Source organism: Anneissia japonica, unplaced genomic scaffold, assembly GCF_011630105.1.
Source record: "Anneissia japonica isolate Jap-2015-1 unplaced genomic scaffold, ASM1163010v1 scaffold1826_len1998817_cov189, whole genome shotgun sequence".
Lineage (NCBI taxonomy): Eukaryota > Metazoa > Echinodermata > Crinoidea > Comatulida > Comatulidae > Anneissia > Anneissia japonica.
This window is the reverse complement of record NW_022742159.1, coordinates 6,037-22,670: the sequence shown is the minus strand read 5'-3', so window position 1 is coordinate 22,670 and position 16,634 is coordinate 6,037. Positions and strand designations below refer to the sequence as shown.

Below are 16,634 nucleotides of genomic sequence, written 5' to 3'. Positions count from 1 at the left end.
CCGGAAATGAAAAGCGAAAAACAAACACAACATACTAAACCGTTTGTCTTTGCGTCACATAGGGGAATTCCCTAAACTACAGACTTTCAGTAACGTACTGCAACATTGGTTCGTGGTTCATCACAACCCTGCCCTCCAACAGCCTCTTACAAGGAAACAAGTAAACGTTTCTTTAATTGTCAGAAGCTTAGATTACAGCTAGCCGGTCTGTGGTGGTTAATTTCACCAAAGTGAGAATATCGAAAATGAATCGTCGTTTAATACTGGGAGTCGTTGTGCTGGTCACTCTTTTAACCGTTGTAACGGAGAGCGTGAACCCTGGACTTCAAATGAAAATAACGCAAAATGGACTTCAGTATGGTAAGTGGTGATAATAGACTAGTATTATATTATTTTTATTTTAATCATTCCCAGACACAAAGCAGTGATTTCCACAGTGCAGGGGAAACAATAGGCTAATATAGCTCTACCCATTAGTCGTCACAAAAACAATGAGGTGGGGTTGTTGTAAAGGGTTTGAGTTGTAACGTTAAACAGTTATCCAGATTCCAGAATTTTCTGAGTAAGAGGTTGACATTAATGTAAATTTGATATAGACAGTCTCTGTATACGAAGTGGGCGGTCTTTTAACCACACAACGTCTGCATTATCAGACTATGGGGAAGTTGATCACGGTGTTCTATTTGGTTTTTATTAAGGTTCAGTGATTGGGATTAACCTTATCGACAATATTTTTGTATCCAAACATATTTTTGTTGCACAACCGCGTTTACAAACGATTTCATAAATGCGAACAAGAAGAGAACAGCCACAACGATCACATGAGGAGGAAATAAATGTACCAGTAAAACTAAACGTCAATGATCGTTCAAGCGTGACCTGGTCGTTGATACCTATTAAACTAGATTTGAACGAATTAAGCTTACATTTCAACTACATACCTCCCTCTAAGTAAAACCACTTATGGGACCGTGGTTTCCTGTCTTACAACGTATAAGTTGGAGGAGGGTCTATTTAATTAGAGAAATACCTGTATCACGTTAGATTAATATAAATACATTTTTGCTGATTTCAGTAAGCAAAATTGGGGTACAGTTACTAAAGAAGACACTTGCTGACACGAAAATCCCGGATATATCTGGCGACACAAATGTCGATGTAATAGGCCACGTCAGCTACGAGCTAAAAAAGTAGGTAGGCCTATCTTATTGTTAGAGTTATATCCAAAGCATGTAACCCATATCTGTTATGACTTGCACATGTAATGGACCTTTCCGCTAAGCCCCGCCCCTTGGATATTGTTGCTAAGGTCCCACAAGGCGACAGTGTTAAAACATACGAGAACACGTGCGTTTGTGGGACAACACGTGTGTTTGTGAGACGCGCGCTTATTCCTATCGCTGTTCTGATTAGTCAGTTGTTAAGTTTGATTGACACTCCGGAAAGGTCTATTTGTAGGGTTGAGTTTCTTCGGTGTGATACACACCAAGGATAACCCAAGAAAGTCCTAAGACTTATTCCCATTGGGGTCCCACTGGCGGTGAGCTGGGCAGTACAACGGGAGTCAATCGCCTACTCTTTTCCGAAGAGTGTACAGTGCTCCGTTCTTTAACATGTACATGGGCCATTTTGCACACGGGACCAAACGGCTTCAACGTCTCATCCGAAAACAGTGTGCTTTTGAAACTTGCACTTCAGCCCTCCAGCTGAAACGCAAGGAGAGCAGCGATGGGCATTGAACCGGGGACCAAGAGATCTCCACGGTTGAGCGCAAACACAGTGCCTACCACCAGTTTAGCTCAGAAAGTAGCCTGTTATCAAGCTGTTTTTTCCTTTCAATAGTATGAAGATAACCAGTTTTGATCTGCCAGATGCTAGTATTGGCACCGTATCGGATACTGGACTGAAGGCCAGCATTGTCAATGCTAGATTAAGCATACATGGGGATTGGAGTTATCATAACCATGGGTTGTAAGTGTACCACCTAATATTTGATAATTTGTTCATTACACGTAAATTTTCTATTCGAGTGGGTGTTCGTGATAGGAAGAGCGTGAAAGAAAGGAAAAGTGAGAAGAGAGAGGGAGATAGAGGACAAACGTTAGATTCAGAAAAATGTTATAAATGCATGTACAGCGTATTGATTTGACCGTGTGAACACAGTGATATTGAATCGACTGTGTGAACGGAAATAAATTAATGAGCTGAATACCATCAATGTTTTACTTCCTTTGCTATTGTTCTCTTCCAGTGTCTCCCTCTTTCTATATTTTTTAATCTTTCATTTCATTGTACTTCAGTATCCATATCAGTGACCATGGCAGTATTGACGTAACAGCTTCGTCTATTTCACTTTCGCTTGTCATTCAAATTGGTAAGGATCACGCGTCTTACGCATTTGTTGGAAAATTTTGAATTTATATGTTTTAGTTATAAAGTTTAAACTTGTTTGCTTATAAATTCCTGGCGCTGTTCTGATTGGACAGTTGTTGAGATTGACGCTCCGCCGGAAAGGTCCATAATGTTTGTTGTCCAGTGGACCTTTCCGCTAAGCCCCGCCCCTCGGATATAGTTGCTAAGGTCCCGCGCGACAGTGTTCACACGCGAACACTTGCGTTTTTGTGGGATAACCATGGGATAACACATGTGTTTGTTGGACACGCGCTTATTTCTGGCACTATTCTGATTGGTCTGTTGTTTAGTTTGATTGACACTCCTTAAAGGTCCATTGTTAATATATTATATTGGTACTTAATTTGGAACTTCATACCTTCATTCATATTTATTGTTATCGTTTAACTTAGGGAATTCGAACGGTCATTTTGCGGTATCAACTACGAATAGCGATTGCAATTTCCACGTTGGCTCGCTTGATGTCGACTTCCATGGGGGCGCTAGGTTAGTATTCGTCTCATTGAAAGTACAGTTCTTTGCAATTTCACAGTGAAAATATGTCTCTACTGTTTCTATATTTACTCTTGTCATTATAACCGGGTACAGGAAACTATGATGTGATGCGGGTATCCGTATTTTCGGAGTAGTACATCCAGAAGAATATCTCCTCGGAGATCATGTCCTGTCGTTTCAAAAGTTTCATGAGGTCGTATCACATTTTCTATGTGCGTCATCGAAACTTGTTTTGATCTCGCACATACAAAAGAAAGTGAAACCAATTGCTACCAATGGTATTTGAAATCATCAACGAAGACCAGGTGGTTAGAAAATATTTTCATTTACAATACAGTAGAAGATCCGAATTCAAATTCCAGAAATATAAATTTTAAACATTAAAGAAGTGGAATCTGCCAGTGTTAAAAACGCAAACGCCTTATATTATATTTATAGTTGATATTATCAGTATACGAAAGTGGCAGCCTGTGAGCTTGTGATTATTATCTATTTTAATACAGACAAATGTATACATCTATTCGGCCGTTACGTGGCAAAACAACGTAACTTGAAATTTTCACTTTTGGAGAAAAAATAGAGTTAAGGTTTGCATGTTTGCAACTTGCAGTAAATTTTCGAACCCTTTTGAAATTTTGCAGGATTGTATATATGTAGGCATTGTGTTTATATGTACAAATTTTAAATTACAACCGTTTGTTTATTGGAAAGTTATTAGCGACATTCACAGATAGGCCTACGTTGTTTTGCCTCAGGAACAATCAGGCTCGTTATTATGTTAAGTGTGACATATTTTTGGATTTTTGGGGCAATCGCATGCATTATCTAGATTGTTCATATTTCGCTGTTATTGATTATTCATATCAAAATACCATACCAGTCGATTTTGCTTTGCAAAACTCAATCAGCATAAATCCCATACAATACCAAACCAATACATACAGCCCAGGTGTGAATGCAAATAGTGGAACACGAGCTATGCGTCTATTCGATTGTGGAATGTTATCGGACTTGAGGCTTAGTTTCAGTAGACACAGAGAATATTTTGTCATTCGAGTCCTACGAAACTCTTACCAACAACACTAGTTGCTATTGATGCACAGTAGAGATTGTGTCTTTAGACCTCCGATCTTGTTCACTGGCCACCAACTAGTGTTTGCATTGTGTGGCCGTTTGTTTTTAAGGGTTTATCCCATTTGCCTATTAAAAAATATATATTGTCATTAAATCTCTTTTGAGATCAGTAGAGATTGTATCTTTCCTGCTAACTGTCAGTGGCAGTTAAAGTTTGTATGTTTGCAACTTGGCAATAAATTGTCGTGCCCATTTCAAATTTTGCAGGATTGTATATTTTTAGACAGCCGTTTGTTTATTGAAAAGTTATTAGCGATATTAACAGATACGTTTTTTTTGGTTTTTTGCTTTGGAAACATATCAGGCTCATTATTGCGTTAAGTGTGACATATTTTTGGATTTTATCACGTTTTGGGAAATCACATGTATTATCTAGCTTGTTCATATGTCGCTGTTATTGATTATTCATGTGAAAACACAATTAACCAGTTGATTTTGCCTTGCAAAATTCCATCAGACTAAACCAATTTTTAAATCGCAAACAACGTATATCGTAGATTCGTTGTTTTGCCCCGTAATCTTGCAGTTACAGTACGTTGTTTTACCACGGAAATTCACTGGATTTTAGGTTTGTGCTTAAAGATAGGTGGTGCTACTCCCGCAATGACTCATTAATGAGACCTGAAATGTTCACAGGTAACAGAAGTGTTATAATAATACAAATTATATTATCTCAAAATCGACAAAATTGTCAGTTACGATATTTTGCCTCGGGAAAACCCCCATCATTTGTATCTCTAAACATTTTCAAAATCAATCTTATTTACTAAAATTAAAAGTTGAAATGTACAAGCGCAAGATGGTTTTTTGTTTAAATGCTGTATAAAATTACAAAGACAATGTGATGCGAACATTATTATTAAATTCATATAACCCATAGGTATATTATTATATCATTCTTTATTCAGCATATAAAAATGTACAAACATTTCAGGTCACGTTCTGCGCAAGCAGAACATTGCAGGAAAAATGACAACATTCACAAGTTTACAATACACGAAAACGGCAATTCCATATAAAAAAAAATAAGATGAGTTTAAAATCGGGTTACAAAAGAAAAAAAAGAATATGTATTTAATAAAGTAATGGAATTGAGAAGTGGTCCGGCCAAGAGCCGGTGCGACCGGTGCGGTTCCGACGGCCCTGGTTGAGACACAAGCACCCGATCGTGCCCACAGTGCTCTTAGGTCCGACTGTGAGCAGGTTAATGATTTACAATCTAGCTTTAAAGTGTTGCCTGTTTTCTATTAATTATTATTTACAAGACTATTACAATTCGTTAACACAAAAATATCTGATTCTGCTTCAGTTGGCTTTACAATCTATTTAAAGGAACAATTGCTGACAGCATTCAAGATGACCTTAATAAACAGGTAGGCATTATATTACATTATATTGTGAGAGCAGCAGCTCAGTGTGAGGGCAGCTCAATCCAGTCGGCTAAACTGGTGGTCGCTACCGTGTGTGCGCTGAACCGTAGCGATCTTAGTCCCTGGTTCAATTTCCGTCGCTCGCTGCTCAGCTAGAGGGCTGAAATGCAAATCAATATAGCGCACCGTTTTTCGGATAATACAGCATTAGTCCCGTGTGTGCAGTGTAGACCATGTGTAAGTTAAAGAACGCAAAAGTAGGATATATCTCCCGGTATATTGCCCAAACACCACCAGAAGGATTCCACTGGAAATAATTCTTCTTCAAACTTAATGTTTAGGCTACAGCAAATAAATCCATCCATAAGAGGTATGCCAAATAAAGCTGCACTACGGTAACCTTCCGTTGTTTTTTTTTTTAAATCTAATTATTTAGATGTGTGATGAAATCATTGAAGAAGTCAACGGAAAATTGGCAGAGGAAATTGCAAACATTAAATGTGAGAATGCCTGTTAACTGTAAACAAACATCATTATCATTGTTGTCATCATTATTCATTCATTTATTCATTGTGGTCATCATTACCATCGTTGTTGTCGTCGTCATCATCATTCAAATTAGATTATTATTTTATTACTTCTATCAAATTATTATTATTATTATTATTATTATTATTATTATTATTATTATTATTATTTTAACTACATTCATTAATACACTTATTATTACTATACTAATTATTGTTATTGTCAATGTACTGTATTTATTACAGTACTTTTCATTTGTGTTATTTTAATTTTAACCGTCATTTCAGTGGTTGCCGATATTGATGATTACGCCTATGTTGATTATTCTCTTGTCTCATCCCCAAAGTTTTCCAGTCAAGACCTTAAATCTTTCCACAAGGTACGAATATATTTTTAGTTTGAAACAAGTGTTGCTCTAATTTGGTGGTGGCCATTGTGTGTGCGATGGACCTTGAAGATTGCCTTTCCACTTTAGGAGCTTGAATTTCATCAGGGATTCCATAATTTTCTTTGGGATTCTGGTACATTTCCAAATAGGCCTAAAATACTTGACATTCTGTAGCAGAAAATCCAAGACTCAGATTTTTTTTTTCTCCAATAGAAACGACATTTTTTACATATGTGTATGGGTTGATCCTAAATAATTTTTCATTACGTACCGTTTCTTAGGCTCTATTTTCCTCTTTTACAATAACATATACTACTGTACAATAACAATTGTTTATCTTTAAAAAGTGTGTAAAATATGCACAAAATAAGAACATTTTGAGCATGAAATCGGCAAAAAAAATAAGAGAAACAAAGAGTAGTTTAGTATTTTTTTTATGCCAAATACCGACAAATATGGCTGAGAACACTGATATTTACAATACAAGTGAACATTTAGAAAAAATAGAAATTTTTATTTTTGTAATATAATTATGTAACATATCTCAGTACAATATATAGGCCTAGGTCTGACGAGCGCGACTGGCCTGCTTCATACTTCAGGACAGGACATCATCCCTTGAAAAATCGCAATTGTGGAGATTTTTCACGCTCGCAGACGCCTCTTCTTAGTCGTTTACAATTTAAATTATTATGTAGTTATATTTTGTGAAGAGTATGGTATGTATTGACTTATGTTATATTTCCCAGGGTGAAATTTTGTCACGGAAAGACCATCAAGATGTTCCTGTGCCAGCGCCACCGATCCCAGCCGACAACAACACATCTTCAAGGATGCTGTACCTGTGGCTAACAGAGTATGTCTCGGCTTCGGCAGCCTACGTTTATTACAAATCAGGCGTTCTGCAATACAACGTCACTAACGACATGGTAATTGGCTTAATATGAGGCATCTTCAACATAATTTATTAATTGGCACTAAATAGACCTCTATGATAGACGATGCTATGTGCAGTAAGGAAAACGTTTGGTTCCCCTATTTGACACGATAATACATTGGTAATAATATTGACATTCTCAACCAACAACAGTTCTTTTCAGAACCATCTACGTGGTGTACCACAAGCATTAATATATATTATTACTTCACCATGCAAACCTTCAAACAATATTGATATTATAATTATAGTAATATTGACATTTTTATGTCTTTTAAGATTGAGTGTTATTTTTACAGGTTCCGCCACCATTTTCACTAAACACTTCAAGGTTTCCGTTTAGTAATGCAATCCCACAGGTTAGTCTACCAAAATATTAAAATGTTGATATGTTTTATTTAAAAAGTGAAAAAGAAAAAGTATCGCGATACAAAGCCCCTTCTTTAGTTTAAAAAATAATCTGCAAAAGCAGCCCATGGGCTTCTAATCAAGATAATAATAATGAGCATCTTTCCAGATAATACTTACATTCAGGCCGACGTCATCTTTGATGATTATGACAGCGTGTCAGTATGAACCGTATTTTATTGTACTAGCATGGTTAAAAAATTAAAAGCCTTAAACAGAATTTCAAATTCTATAGTCAAAAAATGTTGTATAGTTGAAATTTCAAAATAGACAACATTAAATAGAAGCCCATCCAGGGGTCCTGATATAAGAATCCCAGGGCTTCTATTCAACGTTTTATGCTATAATGCCCCCGTAGTATAACACTTAAAAAATTAATAGAGGAAAGACCGCTTCCAGAGTCACTAAAACGGGGCGAATTTAATACTGAGCGTTTATACGTAGCAAAACACTTGATTACACGAATAAACTTTGATTAAATAAAAAAAAACATAAAAATTGTTGTTTTTTTTCAGATTGGAAAACATTTTCCAAATTTAAATATGACCATCGATGGAAAAATTACAAAGCCGCCTGTTCTGAATATGACATCAGCGGGTTTGAAGGGTGGTATGGTTGGTCAATTGGATTTCTATGCCATTGAGAAAAATAAGACATTGATATTTTTATTCTCTTTATCCGTGGTGAGTATTAAGTTCGGTTCACACTAACAAATCTTGTGTGACAATGTGATATGTCTATATTTTTTGGTGTAATATGACATCAACAGGCCCATGTATGGGCACATCACACAAATTTATAACATAAAATTTAATAGTGTGGAGAAAGCTTTATAAGGCATGCATTATTTTTATATTATGCATTTGCGCGCATTTCTTAGTTTTAACCGCAGTTGCAGAAAATTACATTAATCCCACAGTGTCGACTACACTTTTCAGGAATGCTATCAAACTTAACGACTGACCAATCCGAATAGGTCCAGGATCACGTGCACGTACCACAAACATAATCCCACAAACGCACAATTACGCTGCCGATTTTATCGGACCTTAGCAAGAATATCCATGTGGCGGGGCTTAGTGGGATTGAAAGGTCCATTGAGATGTGATTTTAATGGAAATTTACCCCTCTCCTTGCTTAATTAACAGATTGTTCGCCTTTAGAATTGGAATTCTATAAAATCAGGATATACACCTATTACTACCTGTTGCTCATACAGTTGTTTATTTTTACAGGCTGTGAATTTGTCTGCGAAAGCTGATGTCAACACAGTGAAGAAAACAATTACTGCAAATTTTACCCTCAACTCGTGAGTAACAACATCATTAATTCTTAGACTCTGTAGAAATTCAATCTTTGTTGACAGTCTGTCTTAACAATTTGTTAACATAGAGGCCTATATCTATTTTTGCTATAATCTTAAACTTCTTTATGATTGATCAGTACCCCTTGCCCATGATTAGTGTTCTTAATAGTTATTATTTAAAAATAATATCATCATGACATTATATATATATATATATATATAGGTATGTATCATCTTTCATGGATTTTACAGAAAAATATGCTATAATTTTATGTGTAGATTGGAAATGAGTACAAACAATTTAGTTAAAACCGTTTATCAGAACTGCCTTAGAGAATCAGTGCTTTACTCAAAATGGATGACAATTCTCCGGGTTTAGTGTATACAGTATCTTTGAATTTTTATGATGCTCTATTCTGTTTTTTTCTTGCATTTGTAATGTTCCTTTTTTGTATTTTGAATTTTATTTGGCTTTTGATTGCTGAAATAAAGATTTGAAAAAAGCACTTATCAATTGCCTTTCTTTATCTATTAGGTATAATTTGAAACTTATCGAGTCCTCGCCTGTTCTGGGTGACATAAGTGCAGACGTAAGAAGTCTACGAATTTTTTATTTAATCTTTTCTCACGTTGTCTGCTGAATTTCTTCTTGAAAAATAAATAAATCTTCATTTCGATTTGACTCATTTCTGATATCGCATGATGGGATGAAGTAGACAAGCTCAGTAGTCGTCTTGTAATTGACAAATTATATATTTTTTTCTTTACATAGATTAAGAACTTGAATTCGTTGATGAACATGCTTTTTAATTTTATTGTCCTGCCAGAACTGAACAGTAAGTTGTTTTATCACATTATCTTAAACAAATATTATGCGATCTCAAACTTTTGAGGACATTTTTTCTTCATCAATACTGTATGATAAAATAACTATATCTCTTTAGAAAAGGGTTCTGAGGGTCTTCCAATACCAAGCGACGATGGATTTGACCTGGTGAAGCCTTCTATTGATTTTGGCGAGGTAAGAACTTTCCAATTAAGATATACTCTATGATAAAATCTAAAAAAACACCCTAAACAATTCAATGGAACTTTAATTTAGCAAGGAAACCAGATCATATTGTGACCAGGAACACGCGCACCACCTGTTAGTTGGCGGGGAAAAATAATCATACTAATTATCAATTTTACTTAATTTACAAAGTAATTCATACATATATAATTGCTTAGACAAACACTCTCTAATTTTAGTTGTGACAGTTTATATTTATAATTATTTGATGGTGGTGGTAATGGTGGTGATGATTATTATTATGATGGTAATAATGATGATGAATGTCATGGTGATGATGATTTTGATGGTAATGATGATATGATGATATGATGAATGAATGAAGATAATGATAATGGTGATGATGTAGGTGATGGTGATGATGATGATAAAATGATGATGATGATGATAAAATAATAATAATAATAATAATAATAATAATAATAATAATAATAATAATAATAATAATAGAATGTTTTAAAATTATGAAGTGCTTTCCGTGTATATTTTGTAATTTGATACGCTGTTTTTTTAACATTTGTTTCAGGGTTTCATACGGATTGCGACTGATATTAACTACACCGTAGCTACATAGAATCTTGTGAAAAAAGGAACTTCTCACAATAAACAGAAGTGTACAATAGTTTCTTCCATTTTTAAAAAGTTTTTTATATACATTTCACCAAAGCCAAATTTTCTGAAGTAGGGCCTACAGATATATACAGTTTTTACATTTAGTACTAGTGAATTTGTGGAAGTGGTTTGGCGCAGTGGGAATGGTTTGTTTTCTCAACCTCAAGGTCGGAGTTTCAATCCTTCGCTCTGCATTTCGCTTGTCTTTGAGCAAGGCAATTTATCTACATTGCTTCAGTCACCCAGTTTTATCAATGGGTATCAGCAAATTGCTGGGAGTAACCTGCGGTGGAACAGCGTCCCGCCCAGGGGGAGAACGGTGTAAGTATTTGATGAAGGGCGAGGGAACAGTGTATCTAGGCCTTCCCCAGGTCGTTGGGTTTAGGATATTTGTTATGAGCTTGTTCGGAGTTGTTTGGTGTTTGGGTCAATGTGACGCAGGGCGTCGTACAACGACTCCAACTCCGCTCCAACTTGAGCGCGCGTCGTGGAGCTGCGTTCTTTATATACCTTTGTATAGAGTTTTCTATAGATTTCTGTTAATTTTTTTTTTAAATTTAGTTGTGTATTTTGAATTTACAAATTCATGATGGAGTCGCCAACTTGGGGCACATATGCTAGAATTCTGAAGGGAAAGGGGATTTTATAGAAGCTATTCAAAAAAAAATTCCTCCATGATCGGACGTATAAAGTATGATACTGTACGAATGAAACCTCGTAGATAGGTTCTACATTATTCGCTCATAGGTTTGTTGTAATATGTAGCATTAAGATTCAATAGTATTAAATTATATAAGAAATGGAATTTGTATATTGATACCGTTCATTAGTCTGATAGCTGAATGCCCAACTGGGGTATACTAATCATCTACCATCGGTCACTAAATAGACGACAACATCACCCCTTGGTCAAATAGACATAAAAGTTTTCACGCTGTAGAACCAAAATGTTGACAGGTCAATCTATAACAATTGAGTGTTTTTCAGTAATCAAGCTATTAAATCATTAAGATTTTCTTTATGATCCAATCGGATAATAACATTAGGGCGTGAACTATGACAAATAAAAAAAAATGTAAGTATACGAAAGCAGGGAGTGTCTTAATAACTCCCAGATACTACCATTTGAAATCAGTAAGGTTAAGTAAGATAGCAACAAAAACAGCAGAATTGTAATTTTATTTTTGTATGGTCATGCAAAATATGTTGGAAAAAAGATAATAATCTTCATTACTTTTAAAATAACTGTGATAATAAAATATTGATGTAGATTGATTCTCTCTATATATGATATTAATGGTGTTCTGTTCCATGAATTTTGTTTGGACCAGGGGAGACTAAGCTTAAGTACCCTAGAACGTCGGCTGATGCAGGGATAATAAAATAATCCCTCGCCCTGTCACGCCATAATACGGAAAAAATAATGGAATGTGTGCATTGTAGTCCTTATCTCAATACAGTATTATGAAAAATCTTAAAAGAAAAAAATAAAAAATTCGCATTCTAATTCAGATATTAGTAAACCTTTGAAAATCTGCATCTTACTGTACGATAAGCACCAAATACGAGGTTTACCGAGATAAATGTAACATTGTAATAGGCTACCGTAGTCTTTGAGTATGCGCCTACTAGAAGGACACAGACAGACAGACACAGTGTGCTTACAGCGTGCACTACTGCAATACCCTTCCCGTCTCATTCGGAGAGGCGAGGTTAATAATGTGCTTATTTGACTGGTTCATTTTGTTGAGTAAGAATTTTCGTAGACTATTATTTTTAATCGACTGGTTCGTAAAATAGACAACGTAAATTAACGTAACCAGAATGCAGTGATTGCGTTAAGTTATGCACGTGACAAAAAATATGGCCGATTGGTCAGTTTAGCAACAACGTTTGCGTTAATATAATTTAGATTAAATTTCAGAAAATAAAAAATTATAATATTTACCCACATTAAAGTAAAAAAATAATTGTAGGCTAACAGAATTCAAAAACGGGATGAAAACATTTTTTTACGAAAAACCCATAGTGCCACAATCTGAAGCAGCCTTGACTACGCAGCGTGTATCGCGGTTACTATGCAGCCATTTTTTTTGTCAAGTATTTACCAGTTTTCTATTCGACTGGTCGTCTTCGTTAAGTAGGATTTTACCACTGCGCAGGTGGGCGTGGTTTGACAAGGAAGACCAGTCGAATACGGCCAGTATACAGTAATAAATCTCAATACAAGGCTTATGAGTGGAAATGTTCATTTAGTTGAACAAGGCAGCGGTATGCACCTCTTAAAAATTTCAGGTTTCAGATCACATTGCAAGTCACATCAGGTCACATAATTAAAAAAAAAAACTTTGTGAGAAATAATAAATTCCTTAAATAACCATCATTTTAAGTTCAACAATTTCAAATAATATGAATAAAAACAAAATTCCAAGAAAATTAAATCTGACGCCTCTCTCTCAGTGATAAAAGACACACGCCCTCCTCGACGACGTAACCGGAAATGAAATGAAATGAAATACCACAGGGGAAATTCCCTAACACCACATCGTATCCAGGTAGCTTTGCTTGTGCAAAACACAATTTTCATCACCTACCGCCCAAACCAGGAGGTACCCAACAGGACGTCTCCCACAAGAAAAGAAAACAAAGAAAAAGAAATGGATCAACTTTTCTTTTATCGGTTTTTCATTAACTGGCAAGAAGTTTTTGTTTGTGTCACCAAATCCAACATTCAAGAGGTCGTTATGATGAATCCCCTAAAAGCGGTCGGCGTGCTGATGATCACACTATCATCAATCGCCGTGATTCGTCGGACACTCAGTACGAACCCTGGCCAAATTCTAATGAAAATAGCGCAATGTGGACTTCAATGGTATGGTAAGTGTTGAGCATCCAGATAGTATTTGTTGAAACAGCAATTTTCAAGTTCCGGAGGAAAAATAATAGCCTACAGGCCTATAGACTGCCCCAGGCTAGGTGGCGATATGTGAGAGGAGATAAATGATAATAATAAATGATGTTAAATAAGCCTATATTTGAGATTTTTCTTTTTCTTGTAGAACTATTATGACGTTTCTTTATTATTGTTGATTGCAAATTAGTTAACGAGATTAGTGGTGATTTTGGCTGAGTGTTCATTGTATAGTAATGCAGAGGCCTAGGCCCTATATTGTTGCTGAGATCAAAACATTAACTGTATGTTAGTGAAAAGATTCATTTGGATCTCTGAATCCAAAGCTCGAGAATAAGACGCAAGTTAAACGTTTTTAAATATTTTCGGATCATCAAAAAGAAATTCTAACAAACATTGTCGGCCTAAATTGCTCTTATATACAACATGAGGTAAGGTAGTAGGGTATAATTGAAACAATTCATTTTTATTTCTGAAATGCATAATGCAGTTTCTTTCCTTTATATACTGTAGTTGTCTCAGCTTCTAGCATTGGCAATAATCAATCAATTTTATTTCGGAAATGCACAATACTACAGTTTATTCCTTTATTATACTGTAGTTGTTTCAGCTCCTTGCTTCATACGTCAGCTCAGTATGTTCATGAGACTTTTATTCTACGTAACTTGAGTTACACATACTGTAATCGTGATTGTGCAACAACAATTTATTTTGAATCACCTAAAATAAGAACATTGTGATTTCAGTGAACAAATTTGGAAGGCAAAATCTGAATAAGACACTTGCGAAAATACAAATCCCGGATCGTATTTCTGATAAAACGCGTATCGCTGTGGGCGAAGTCAGCTACGAGCTAAAGAAGTAAGTATAGGCCTACGTACTTGGTACTACTTTAATTTGTATTAATCTGTTTGCAAAATATTTATTCAGGATCATATTCAATGTACAACATATAAAATACATTGAAACGAAATAAGCCTACATTATTTTTCAATAAGGTTGACGAAAGAAAGAAAAAAAAAAGTTCAGAATGATGTACAAGTACAATGTCGAAACTTAAGAGCTTCAAGTAAAACAGTTTAAAAGATATGTTGTTTATTTATATTTTGATATTATAGACTTAATCAATAAATACGATAGCATTTTATCTATTCTTCTTCTTCATGTACCATAGCATATTATGCCGTAGGCGTTCATGGATTGTCTGTCAGTGTCTGTCCTGTCTTTTTCCATCTCTTTCTATCTCTCGCAATAATCCCAAGCTTTACATCATTCTTCACATTCAGCTTTTCTTTCATCCAATCAAGCATCTTCATCCTTTGCCTTCCTTTCTCCATTTTCCCCTTCAATTCCATCTCGATGATATTTCTTTCAATTCCACCTTCTTCTCTTAGAATATGTCCAACAAATCTCCATTGTCTTTCTCTTATGGTGTTCATCAACTGCCTTTCTGTTTTTGCTTTTTGCAACACTTCTCCATTTGTCATTTTCTTTTCCCGCGAGATCTTCAACATTCTTCTGTAGAACCACATTTCCACAGCTTTTAATTTCTTGTTTATTGTCCAGGACTCACATCCATACGTAAGCACTGACCAGATATAGCATTTCAGTAATCTTTTCTTCACTTTCATTCCAATTCTCCCCGCACAAAAAAGGTTCTTCATATCCTTAAATGTTTGCTTTGCTACACCAATTTTATCTATTACCGCACCAATATACTTTTCCCTTTAAATATAGTTTGAAGATTGAATATTTTCTGCCAGATGCTAGTATTAGCACCATATCGGAATATGCAATAGAGGCCAGCATTGTCAACAATGCTACATTAAGCATACATGGCGATTGGAGTTATTGTATGTGGTTGTGGATGTGAGTATAGCGTCATTTATTCATTAAACATAACATGAGTTTGCCAAAAGGAGAAAGAAAGAGTGGTGAAAATAGGGAAGAGAAAAAGCTACCGTAGAACCTTGAATTGAAGGTCCATGGGCTTAATCGATCCCGAGGAGTAGCCCATCTCGAATTTGAGCTTCCTGGCAAAATTAGGCTCAAAAAGAAGCCCATGGCTTCTTTTCAAGATAGCATAGGCTTCGTTTCGATATAGTATACGGTAGTCTGTACATGAATTTAAAATAAATAAATAAATAAATAATTTAATTAAATAACATTTTTGACTGCTGTGAACCCGTTTTAAAATCGCATAGCAGGCTGCAACGGCTTGAAAAGGCTGTCTGCAACGCAGATATATAGGCATATGACTTGATCAATAAAAAGTTACTAATTCTTATACCATTTTTATTTTTCCGTTGTATATCTTTAATTTCCGCATCTTTTAGTATCCCATTCCGTGACCATGGCAGTATCGACGTAACAGTTTCGTCTATTACAATTTCGCCTGTCATTCGTTTTGGTAAGAATAACTCGGTCGTATATATTTGTTTTCAAATGTGAGAGTATGTATCTGTAGCCGTTGGAAGCATTTTGCAAGTGGTCCGGCCATAGTAAAAGTTGGAAAAGGGCGGGGGGGGGGGGGGGAGTGGCGGTGTTTCAACAAATTTGGTTGTTAAACTGCAGACTCGCTACCATTATCAACGGATACAAGATTTAAAATTAGTAGGGTATGAGTGTATCTAACCCGCCCGACCATGGTTTAACAACTTTTTTTGGCACCTGATGCCCGAAAACAAAATGTTACAATCTGTAGAGCCATTCCCCTCCCCTTCACCTACGAGTTTTAAAGTTAGCATGGGTATAGTGTCTATACCACAACAGCACCCACCTTGGTTGGGGCTGAGGTGAGCAAAGTATGATGGCACCTTTCATGACTTGTAGCTGTTGCCCTTCCCATCTCTACATTGGTAGACAAAAGTTATTGGGGACTTCATACCCACCTCAGCCCCATCATGGTTGGGGCTGAGCTGAGCTCATTTTTGAATATTGCTCTCTAAATGCCGGAAAATAGCAGCTGGTATAATTGTAAAGCTGAATAAATTTGTAAAATAGCAGATTGCAACTTGCAAAGCGGGTACTCCTAATTCCAACCCCATGCAGAGGCACAGAT

General features: G+C 35.8%; 2 protein-coding genes across 2 annotated transcripts; both read left to right on the top strand.

Moving 5' to 3' along the window:
• Window positions 1-119: 119 nt before the first annotated feature.
• LOC117119005 (lipopolysaccharide-binding protein-like) lies at window positions 120-11,946 on the top strand. The gene is made up of 16 exons (XM_033263779.1): window positions 120-360; window positions 1,076-1,190; window positions 1,843-1,971; window positions 2,301-2,374; window positions 2,805-2,898; window positions 5,351-5,414; window positions 5,848-5,911; window positions 6,227-6,318; window positions 7,077-7,256; window positions 7,564-7,623; window positions 8,188-8,355; window positions 8,908-8,981; window positions 9,514-9,568; window positions 9,751-9,814; window positions 9,923-9,999; window positions 10,577-11,946. The coding sequence occupies exons 1-16, from the start codon at window positions 246-248 to the stop codon at window positions 10,622-10,624; spliced, it is 1,473 nt and encodes a 490-aa protein (XP_033119670.1). The 5' UTR covers window positions 120-245; the 3' UTR covers window positions 10,625-11,946.
• Window positions 11,947-12,595: 649 nt separating this feature from the next.
• Window positions 12,596-16,024, top strand: LOC117118975. Its single transcript, XM_033263732.1, has 4 exons — window positions 12,596-13,539; window positions 14,320-14,434; window positions 15,311-15,442; window positions 15,910-16,024. The coding sequence occupies exons 1-4, from the start codon at window positions 13,173-13,175 to the stop codon at window positions 16,022-16,024; spliced, it is 729 nt and encodes a 242-aa protein (XP_033119623.1). The 5' UTR covers window positions 12,596-13,172.
• The last annotated feature ends 610 nt before the right edge of the window (window positions 16,025-16,634 follow it).